The following is an 11,493-nucleotide window of genomic DNA, read 5'->3' on the forward strand; positions in this document are numbered from 1 at the left end:
CGGGGGGGCAGCGCGGGGGAGAGAGCGCGGGGGAGAGAGCGCGGGGGAGAGAGCGCGGGGGGCAGCGCGGGGGAGAGAGCACGGGGGACGCTCACCCTCCAGCACCACACTCAGCTCCACCTCCTTGCTGATGCTGACGTGCTCTGGGCCGAGCGGGAGCTGCAGCATACGCTCGAAGGTGCAGCGGAACGTTCCGGTGTCGTTCAGGGTGACGTTGTGGAGCCGGATGGCCCCGATCTGCACGTCGGGCCCCTCGGTGCCCTGCCACTCCAGACGCTCAGTGAAGTCCTCATGCAGGATGCTGGGATTGGGGTGGTCGTAGTGGAAGATCTGAGAGGAACATGAGAGTTTTTCCAGCTACCTCTGACACGACATCACCGCTACTGCGAAACTGAACAACCTGTCACTCCACATCTCAGTCCCAGCAGGAATTAGGGCCATTATTACTATGGTATTATTATGGATTGCATTTACATAGAACCTTTCATGTATTCACAGTTAGACTAAAAACCCTCAGCCTCGCTGTGACTAACAGTCTATTCACGGCTGGATTTTTGAAGCCCTCAGCAAAGGTCAAAAGAGACATCAGGGTCTTTGTTCACTCTTGGGTAAATATGCTTTGTGAAACCAAGTGTTCACACTGCCATACATCACAGTCACTAGATCACAGAATCCAAAACACATTGCAAAACTGCATGTAAAACAAACAGCAAGTAATGCCGGTAATACAAGCATCACTCACATTCAGGGATATTGCAGGATGACCATGCTGGTACTCACATGATAGAAGTCGGTCTCTCCCTGGGGCCTGAAGTGCCAGTCTACGCTGGTGGAGGCGGGAACTTCCTCCCGCCTCTTACAGGAAATGCAGCCCAGCAGGAAGCTCTTTCCCACCACCGCCTCCGTCTGCGCGTCCACCTCTGCACAGCCTGCCTGGCACTGCCTCACTGGAGAGAGAGAGAGAGAGAGAGAGAGGGAAAGAGAGGGAAAGAGAGGGAAAGAGAGAAAGAGAGAGAGAGAGAAAGAGAGCGAGAGAAAGATAGAAAGAGAGAAAGAGAGAGAGGAGGCAGAGAGGACCCCGGTATTGAGGTTTGAAGTGTGTGTGTTGGGAGCACAGACAGGAGAGATACAGGATGAAACAAGAGTCCCACAGAAGGAGAAGAGATGGGGGTAAAGAATGTAGAGATGGAGGAGGAGAGAGGGAGAGGAGACGGAGATGGATTAAAGGAGGAGGAGAGTTTGAGGAAACGGGGATGAAGGCGTAAAGAGTTAAGAGCAGTGCGTGGTACACTGGTGCCACATTGGTCGATGTATCAATAATATCGATAATTCTGCTTTCATAAACGACAGTAAGAAGAGTATAAGGCAAACGGATACTAGACAAAGTGGCGTTCAGCCATAGATTACGATGCACATTCCTTAACTCCTGCAAAACATCGCCGCTCGCTTCGTACAACATTAAGCCAAGTCGCTGAGACGGAATAAACATTTTCACTTACCGCACAGAATACTGAGCAAAACACTCCAAAGCATAAACTTTCGGTGAGTCATTTCCCCGGGAAAGGCTGCTCGATTCGTGAACAGGGATACCGATTTCACCGACTTACGTTAAGTTAACAGCTTTAAACCTGTTTAATCTTCTTAAGAAGAAAATTATACCTTCGTAAAATGCTTTGTTTGAACGGTGATAACAGATTTTCCTTGTTTCTCTCTGTTTCTCTATATACAATTTTACTAAATTATTAATCCGTAATTCGCCCGTTCTGATAACGTCTGGAACAGTTAGTTACGCGCTTCCTTGGATGAAAATTAACTTTCTGAATATCTTTAAAATCCGAAAGAGTACGGCTATTACCCCGATTAATGGCTAGGATTGTTACAAGTAATAGATCTTCTTTCTCCTAATTTCCCATTCTAAAGCACACGGAAAATAAAATTTAGGAAAAAAATCCATACAGAGTTCAACTTGCGTCCTAGCGCGTATCCGTCTGTATTTCTGAAAGTTATATTTAGACCGTGTGAATGCCCCGTGTCTTGAATGTAATACCGTTATAGAATGCAGGCTGAGGCGAACATGAGAAGGCGAAACCCACACTATTACATGATACCAACTTCATCCCACGACACTAATAGCACGGCAGGGGCTATCTGACTTAATAATTAAATTATTTTATAGAAACGTTGTGTGAAACAAGAGCACCCGCTGGGAGACCAAATATGTTCTCCAGTAAGGAAAATCTGCGAAACCACAACACGCAAATTTAAGCAGAAAAAAAATCTAGACAGTGTCAAAATACTGTATATCATTGATGTGGATATTGATTTTGAACTGATTATTATTCTAACCCAGATTTCTTTCCAGGATCTGGTTTTTAATAAAAACTTGAGCCTTTTGATTTTTTCTTTCACTGAAACATGTTTTGAGTGCAGAGAGGTCGCTGAGAGGTGCGCGTTGTGTGAATGTGGGAGAGAGCCGGGGCGCTCGGCTCATTTGCTTAAACTGCCGTCTGACATTTGGTAAGCAAAGGTGACAAACAAAGTATGCAGTGATGCGGTAAAACCCTGCCCAGCTCACACCCCAACCCTAACCCCTAACCCCTAACCCCTAACTCCTAACTCCTAACTCCTAACTCCTAACCCCCAACCCCCAACCACCAACCCCAACCCTAAACCCTAACCCCTAACCCCCAACCCCTAACCCACAACCCCAACCCTAACCCCTAACCCCTAACCCCTAACCCCCAACCCCCAACCCCTAACTCCTAACCCCTAACCCCCAACCCCCAACCCTAACCCCTGACCCCTAACCCCCAACCCCCAACCCCTAACCCCCGACCCCTAACCCCCAACCCTAACCCCTAGCCCCCAACCCCCAACCCCCAACCCCTAACCCCTAACCCCCAACCCCCAACCCCTAACCCCTAACCCCCAACCCCAACCCCCAACCCCCAACCCTAACTCCAACCCCCCAACCCCCAAACCCCTAACCATAACAATAACCCCAACGCTGGTGGAACCCCAGAGTCAGGGCTCAGCCTGCACTAAAAACAAGTGATATGAAAATCATTTTCATTTGGTGATGGGAATGTAATATGAATATGAATATATTGTAGAGCTATATGATTATATGATAATATGATTGTAGAACTGAGTTCTGAGACTTCCTGTCACATTTTGACTGTGATGTTACATATTCAAGTCAGTAGTGAAATGTGCACTGTCCAACAAATTCTCTAAAATTTTTTAAAATTAGAGTACAGGCAACTGCTTTTATAGTCTTCAGTTTCATTGTTTTAAAGAATGACGATGAGTTTGATGCTATTGGCAGCTACTTACAAATCTCATTTAGCTAAGCAGGCACATCAATAAATATAAGAATTTGCAATAGTCCGCCATCTGCGAATGTGAACTCTTTCGGCTGGTGAGAGCAACATACTGCGCCACACACCAAACTAGCCTGGTCAGGATTATTCATAATAATAATAACAGTATTATTACTAGCCAGCAAACAGGCAAAGCCGTATCATAGAAGCATAAATAATGGAATAATTGGAATATTATATGAATAGTACATCTGTACTCTACCAATGTACTGTACCACATCTGGCACCCAGTTCTTTCTCTGGGCAGGCAGCATTAATCCTTCATGCATATTCTGCTGGAGGGTCCTGCAACATTGGCAGCCAAATCACACATAAACCTTGACCAAAGTTTATCAGACCTTGTCCGATATCACTGCTGAGAAATGCCTGTGATTGGTTAATCATGCACACAAGGTTCTTTCAACAGAAAGCAAGGTTAATGAAACAGCCAGGGCAGGAGAGAGGCGTCACTCTCCAAGGATTCCAGAGATAATGCGTTACCGTGACTGGGGGGGGATATTCACCTTCCATAAATGGATAATGTGTGAAAATGCCTGCTATGTGGGCACCTGTCATGCTGTCATTGGCATTTTCTGTTTGTTTAAATACATTTCAGTATTTCAGCTGTGGCCTGCAAATGGTGATGTTCCAAAATCTACCCAAAATGTACCAGGTGAGATGTGATCCTTGCAGTCCGATTGGTCACATCCCTTGCTTCCCCACCTTTCCTTTCCCCTGTAAAACAGTACAGTGAGGTTTCACCAGGCAGCCGCTGTAAGGTATGAACATCAGAGAAAGGCAACAACCTGAACAGTAACACAGTTACAGGGCATCGTAGGCTTCCCTCAGCACTTTACTCAATAACCATTATTCTTCATCCTCAGCTTTTAGGTCTTCTAATATCAGGACAAAACACAGGCACATAATAACCTTTAGTCCATCCAGTAAGATGTGTTGTAATTGATGCACTATGGTGTAAGATCCTCTTCAGTTACAGGGTGGATGGGCTCGGTCTGGGCTGACTGCAGGCAGGGCCTGGCGGAGGAAGAGGGCAATGACTTCATACACACAGGCATGTTCATCTGAAAGGAAAACTACATAATGAGCTTTCCTGAAGCAGCTGCAGGTGCATTGCAGAGGTCCTGCGAAAGGCGCTGCTGTGACTGACCCCCTGAGCGCACACTGCCTGCATGTGCCAAACAGGGGACAGAACTCCCGGGTCACCATGCCAACCGCTCCCTGTGAGTTACACTGCTGCAACAGCACCCTGCAACAGCACCCTGCCTGCAGCACCTCTCAGAGGTGGTTGTGACAATAAACTGCACACAGTCCTTGTGATGGAAGCTGGCTTTGACGTGCAGAGCAAAGCCTGGGCTCCCGGGGACCCTGCACACGGGAGGAAAAGCAGCTCCTTAAGAGGGAATTCTTTTATTTGACATGAATATGTGATTTGTGTTCAAGGCAGACAACTGCAAAATACAGCATTTGAAATGTAAATATAACTTATTTATTATTACCCTTAAGAAGATAAATAAAAAAATCTATTAAGAAATGACTCACAGCCAGTAGTCCACAGAATCCTGTGTATGAAAATATGCATTGTAGGTCTGTCCCATAAAGTCAAATTAGATAGTATGAATATGTTATTGTACAGACACAGTACTTGTTTGTGATGGATTTTCTGTTTTGTAATGCAAACAGACAGAGAGTGTGCGCAATTCTCTGCATGTAAACCGACGACCCCCCCCCACCCTCCCCCCGAATCTCACGCGCTGGTAGTCTTTATTTTTAGCGCTGATCGGGTTTCCAGTTGCCTCTTCACTGCCGGCCTCCGGACTCTCAGCTCCCCAATCCCTGCAACCGAGAACCAACTCAACATCACTTCCCACCTTCTGGATCTGTGATCTGCACAGGGACACATCTTCAGGATATTGCTGCAGGTTTTAAACCATGACTGTATTCCGTGAACATACAAGTTGCTCGTATGAAAGTAGTTTTCAGACATATGCAGTGTCACCATATCACAGAGATCATGTTGAAAGGTTTTTTTTTTGTTGCAGGTAATTCTTCGTCCGTGCGGGCATTCGGTTTTTGAACGGTTTGTGTAGGAAGGTTCTGGGAAACGCGGATCAAAGGTAAGTAGAATCGAAAGGTAAAAGGTAAGGATATTTCAAGTGATGAAGAACTGTAAACTATTTTGCAAAGTACAAAAATTAAAGAGAAACCCGCCACGTGAAAAATGTGGTCGTAGCAGTCTCATGGTGTAAAGAAAATTCTTCAACTATTCCTAAGAACTCTACAGTGCATGTGCTACAATGTACTATACTTAAATTAGCACAACTAATGAAATTCGACAACATAGCTATGAATCACGTTCACAAATGATTTACCCATCATTTTATAAAACTGTAAAATGCTGAGGTTTTACTAAATAACAGAGCAAGCATACAAGCACACTGCCTTAGTAATTTTTAAAGTATCTTTTATCAGGAAAAAGGAGAGGCCATCAACTAATGACATGCATCATGACATCGCGACCCAAAATACCACTGCCATCAAAAGTGTATCGCCGATAAACAAAACTGAAAAGTGAATGCAGAACAAGGCCATTGAGAAGTTCTCAATTTAAACGGCCTCAGACATCTTCAGACTTCAAATTTACACGTCTTATGAAGTGAACGGCAAACACCGACATTCAGCAGAATTGTTGACAGAGACAATTCCCTGAAAAACCTTTCCACCCATATCTTGGATTAAATATCCTATGGAAACAGCAAAACAGTCACGGAGACGTGCAGAGGGTATCTTTTCTGCATGATGTGCTGTCAGTAGATTATAATTTCTGTAAAACGGTTTAATTTCTGAATGCTGTTTCACTTTCTGACAACGCTTCAGCTGCTGTCCCCATTCCTCACAGATACGGCTGGTGACGGCCGCATTGTCACAGCAGATATCGCGCGATTGGACACATATTGCCCACATTACATTTTTATGCAATGCATCGTTTTGCACACATTCCTACAGTACACTCCAAAATAATGTCGTTTTAATGTTGCTGTGCAGAGCTATACGATTCTTTAGCCTCCCTGAAATACGCAGCATAGGCTTGCCTCCACACTCACTGAAAACATGTTTGTCATGCCCGCCCTTCCTGTCTTTCTAACAGAGCAAGGTGACCTATCCTTCGGGGAAGTGGATCTCATATCACTCAGACAGTCCCCAGGGCGGCTGAGTGCGGCGGAGAGAAACACGCAGCGATTCCCGCAAACACACGGCGCTTTACTACGCAATGACCAAGAAACCGCGCAATGGCCTGATCTTACGAGGTGAGGAAAGTGCTATAACGGGGGACAATGGCCTATTTCCATGTCCCCAAAAATTCTGTTGTAGTTCTGGGCAGTGTTTAGAGACCTTTCGAACACGAAGGTCTATAATTAAGTTTTAAGATATTTTATCTGGACTATATAATATTAATTCTGCTGTAGGCTAATTATTCAAACATGTACCTTAGTGAAGAATTTGTTTCACTGTTGAGCTTAACTGTAGTGCAGTACACGCTCACAAGAGGACGCCCTAACTCAAACCATATCACGGTGGAGATCTTTAACAAATTGAAAAATATTAATTTAATAAGGAGTCCTTTACAGGAGGTTGTCGAAAAATTAAATAATAATAATACTTTTTAAAAGCCTCGAGGAGGCTCATTCATGCCTTGTGGTACCCACAATTTAGTAATTTGTACCCTGAACTGATCACTCCCTGCCTACGATACTACTCCCTACCCTCATTATACTAATATATAGGCCTACCAACGATTTAATAATTCCTATCCTTATTGTACCAAACCGAATGTAAGGGTTAGTACAATCAGATTAACAGTCAGTGCAAGATAGTTGGCAACACTTACTGGCAAAAGAAGTTCCCTTTAAGTGTTGACCTAGGACCAACTTCCCCAAGCACAATTCTTATTTTAACTATTTAAACCAAACCAAACCTGTAGTAGATCGGCATTTAAGAGAAAACAGTCCATGTTTTTGTAACAACGACGCATGTTGTCACTTGCTCCTAAATTCCTCTATAATATTTCCTATGGAAATTTTTATTTTAATATGGGCATGAAATACACATGCACTGTTCGCGTGTCATCAGCTCGGGCAACATCTGTTGTCAACAACAAAGTTGCGAGTTAGTTTACTCAGAATTCCTTTTAATTTCAGGCTCGGAATTATCTTTCTAAATCACTGGTAGGCCTATGGATTTATAAACTGTGGACTCGAGCTATGAAATCGTAGCCTACGGGACGTACGGGTTGGTAAATGTAGGGTACGAATAAATGGAGAGAATTTTTATTTTCCCCCCATGCCCTCCAAGGGGCTTTATCTGTGACATTGCTGTTGGATTTTAGAAGGTTTTGCACAGCTCCCTCCGTATTAACTCAACTTCCACTGACGGCTAAACAGATACTTTTCTTCACTTCATAAATTACATAAGTTCATATAAATGAACTTATAAATTAAGTTCAAATACATAAATGACGCTCACTAATAGGAAAATTGACTCATATCAGTGTTTTAAAAGAACCTTATTCCAAAGACTGGCTTATAGGGTTTGTTGTAAATGAGTCAGGTAACACCCACTATAGTGTACCTTACCTCTTCTTCTTCGCCATAAAATTACTAAAGCGAGTTTTCTGCTTCACTAAGTTAGGCTATCCGTTTTATTCGATTTATCGAGTGTTTCTGGTTTATGGATTGTGGCAAATGTAAACTAGCTAGCCAGGTGTACCTACTGCGGTATGAAGTGGCTGGAAAGAATCGCGATATCCGAAGCTACGCACTTGGAAGAATCACGACATCCGAAGCTACGCAGCTGAAAGAATCGCGATATCCAGAGCTGCACGCATCCACCGTCCTGCCGCTTACCATGAACCAGCACGCCAACCCTCACCCCGTCAACATTCGGCAACGCCCGCCTTCCGAAAAAATACTTTTCTCCAATTGGTCTAACCTCCCCATCTATTCAGCAATGCCCACCTTGCTAATAAATACTTTGGTACAATTGGCTAACACTTCCATCTATTCAGCAACACCCGCCTTCCGAATAAATACTTTGGTACAATTGGTTCAGAATCCCATCCGTTATAAACACCCGTTACTTTTCTGTTTTCTCGCTCTCGGGGTGGACTGTACCACAAAGTTTTTAAGAAAGGGGGAAGTTGGTGTATGTGCGGTCAATAGATATTAATAAATCGGATTGGTCTATACAGTCTACAAGAACACGTTCGCAATGTAATAATTTTCATAGATTGTATAATTTCAGACAAAAAATATATATTAAAATAAAATCGCATGTGGGAATTAGTAGTGGAGTGTGTCGGCTGCCTCCCTCTCTAAACTTTTTGTTTTAGGGTAGTTGGATTGTGTTGGGACCCGGTTTGGAAATAAAAATCCGTTTCACACCTCGGCAAACGTGTGTGATTAAATATTTACCGCATCATTTAAGTGTGTTTAAAGGTAACAGACCGGGTGCGGGTCTTTTCGCTGTAACTGTCACGTTCAGGGCCGGGATCACAAAGGGAAGCAGAAAACTTGTTTTGACTCGCAAAACGGGTCTGAAGCGCTTCGCTAACCGTGTAGCTGCGGTGGCGAGGAGACTGAGCCCCCAGAGCCCGACAGCTGCGGCTCCAACTGCGGACTGTAACGGGATCTAGCAGGATAGACCGTCTGGGATCCGGCCGGAGGGAAGAGGGTAGCTTAGGGGCTCACTCAGGGGGTTATTTTTAAAAGGATGCTGATGTGTTCCTATGAGAAAGCGGAGTTTAATGTCACCTCTCGCACCGTGGCGCGGCTGGTCTTCGAGGCCGAGCAGGATAACCGCAATGGGGGGAACTCATCGAACGGGAGGTAGGGAAAAGCCCACAAAATTATCTTTGCTTTTTGTGTCCTATATTGTTATACAGATGTATGTTACATTGTTATCACTGGGTTAAGGCGTGGAAATAAAATGAAGTGTTGAGCTAAGTGGCTAGTAAGAAAGCTAGTGTTGCTAAGTTAGCTCACGGTGGCTGTGTGTGGCTTTGAAAGGGGGCGACAGTTCGCTGTGCCGCAGCGGGGTCGCCAGAGCACCGCAGGAGCCTCCTAACCCTGCAGGGCTGCAGCGATGTGTGGAAGGTGCTCTGTTTTGAAACATGGTCATTATCCAGGGGTGGCAAGACTAAGCAGAAGTGTATATTCTTATGATTAGTTCAGAATATAGTGCATTTTGAAACTGGCGACCCCACATGTAGGAAAATAATGATGTTGGAGGATTATCTTTAAGCAAACCGCTAATTAACATCCCAGTGCGACATTTAGCTAGCGATCTTAAATCTGCTGCACGGTTGCAGTGGGTGTGCAGTTTACATTGAACGTGACACAGTGAAGATGAGCTCATTTATGTCAGCACATAGTTACTGTACTTACTGTAGTTACTGGCTTGCTAGTCGTCTTTAGTAATCAGTCGTAAAATTATTCCTCGTATTGGTGGCCGTTGTAAGTAAAAAATCTTCTTGTGACCGTAAGTCTTGTATCACAACACTTTTTCACAACACGTTCTGTGTATCCTGCATTCTCTTGAATCTACGGGAGTACTGTGGGGGCGGAGGGTAAGGTGCTGTATTATCCCCGTTGCTACACGGACAAACGTAATAAGAGGTACTAAAATGAATCGGGTGTAGAGGCCGTTTGTGGTAAACTTGTCAGAGTTGGAAGCGCTGTGAAGGAGGGCAGGGCTCCGGGATTACGCGAGATTACTGTGCGCAAACAGTGCCTGCGAAGATTGGTCCTGTTCAAACAGATGCTTAGCCAGACCAGTGCAGACATGCATGCGGTTACAGACTACAGTGCAGACATGCATGCGGTTGCAGACTACAGTGCAGACTTTAGCACTGCTTCAGATTTGATTGCAGTCAGAAGAACAGCCTCTCGCAGGATCCAGAGTAATCCGTATGCCCTATGACGTGGCGTGGAGCAGCGGACCATAATATCGCGCTTGTTCCCTCTCTGTTTTTCTGTTCTCTAACATTTGGTGTCACAAAGTTAAAAATTTTACACCTTCCTCAAATGGCTCAAAGGAAGTGAAATCTGTCAAATTGGGGCGCAGACTTCACCAGTGTGATGGAATACCACCGCTGCGACTTATCATAAGACATGTTTGATCAGACATGACAATTCAGTGGATGAGTTTGGATACAGACAGAAACGGGAGTGTCTCTGAGATGCTGCGGCTCACAGGGGACACTGTCTTTAAATTCCTCATACTTTCAGCGCCCAGACACCCGGCACACAGTAAACAGGGTTTAAATATAACTGTAGTCCCATTTAGAAGATAAACTGATGTTATTAAATGTGTTGGAACCCAGCCTACATAGTTTAGCAAATCATACTAAATCCACTTCATTTTACAATCCAACAGTCCGCCTGCCAATCACACATTTATGAGTGTAGTTAATAGTGCTTCAGATGTATGTGGGTGTAGCTGACAGTGTAGGGAGGGTGTGAGGGGTGTAGCAGTGACTCAGTGGAGAGTTCTTGCTTGGTATCAGAAGAGACAGAGTAGCTGACTGCGTTGATCATCTGAATGTTCCAGAGTTAATACTCTAGGAGGGAGCTGGACTGAAAAACTGTTCTAAAATCCATAAGAGCACAGCAGTAAGACTCCAAAACAGGTTTTCTGTGTGGAACATCACGACTACACTTTATCAACATCTCATCACTACGAGTCGGCCCTGCATGACAGAGTATTCCAGTGAGGTCCCTGTGAGATCTCTGTGAGGTCCCTGTGAGATCTCAGCGAGGTCCCTGTGAGATCTCAGCGAGGTCCCTGTGTGGTCCCTGTGAGATCTCAGTGAGGTCCCTGTGAGATCTCAGCGAGGTCCCTGTGAGATCTCAGCGAGGTCCCTGTGAGATCTCAGCAAGGTCCCTGTGAGATCTCAGCGAGGTCCCTGTGAGATCTCAGCGAGGTCCCTGTGAGATCTCAGCGAGGTCCCTGTGAGATCTCTGTGAGGTCCCTGTGAGATCTCTGTGAGGTCCCTGTGAGATCTCTGTGAGGTCCCTGTGTGGTCCCTGTGAGATCTCAGTGAGGTCCCTGTGTG

General features: G+C 44.9%; 1 protein-coding gene and 2 long non-coding RNA genes across 3 annotated transcripts in view; 1 reads left to right on the forward strand and 2 right to left on the reverse strand.

Annotated features, from left to right (window-relative positions):
* si:ch211-225p5.8 (uncharacterized protein LOC555567 homolog) overlaps window positions 1–2,110 on the reverse strand; it is an 8,496-nt gene extending 6,386 nt beyond the window's left edge. The window contains exons 1-3 of the mRNA XM_036539308.1: window positions 1,500–2,110; window positions 781–947; window positions 96–330 (exon numbers count right to left, since the gene is read on the reverse strand). Of these exons, the coding sequence (XP_036395201.1) occupies window positions 96–330; window positions 781–947; window positions 1,500–1,551 (454 nt within the window). The 5' untranslated portion in view covers window positions 1,552–2,110. The remainder of the gene's footprint in view (window positions 1–95; window positions 331–780; window positions 948–1,499) is intronic.
* Window positions 2,111–4,319: 2,209 nt separating this feature from the next.
* LOC118784308 lies at window positions 4,320–8,299 on the reverse strand. Its single transcript, XR_005005245.1, has 3 exons — window positions 8,152–8,299; window positions 5,132–5,216; window positions 4,320–4,397 (listed from the first exon to the last, which is right to left on the reverse strand). It is a non-coding gene; the product is annotated as an uncharacterized LOC118784308 (long non-coding RNA).
* Window positions 5,223–6,604, forward strand: LOC118784309. Its single transcript, XR_005005246.1, has 3 exons — window positions 5,223–5,302; window positions 5,423–5,497; window positions 6,529–6,604. It is a non-coding gene; the product is annotated as an uncharacterized LOC118784309 (long non-coding RNA).
* Window positions 8,300–11,493: the final 3,194 nt, after the last annotated feature.

Source organism: Megalops cyprinoides, chromosome 10, assembly GCF_013368585.1.
Source record: "Megalops cyprinoides isolate fMegCyp1 chromosome 10, fMegCyp1.pri, whole genome shotgun sequence".
NCBI classification, from domain to species: domain Eukaryota; kingdom Metazoa; phylum Chordata; class Actinopteri; order Elopiformes; family Megalopidae; genus Megalops; species Megalops cyprinoides.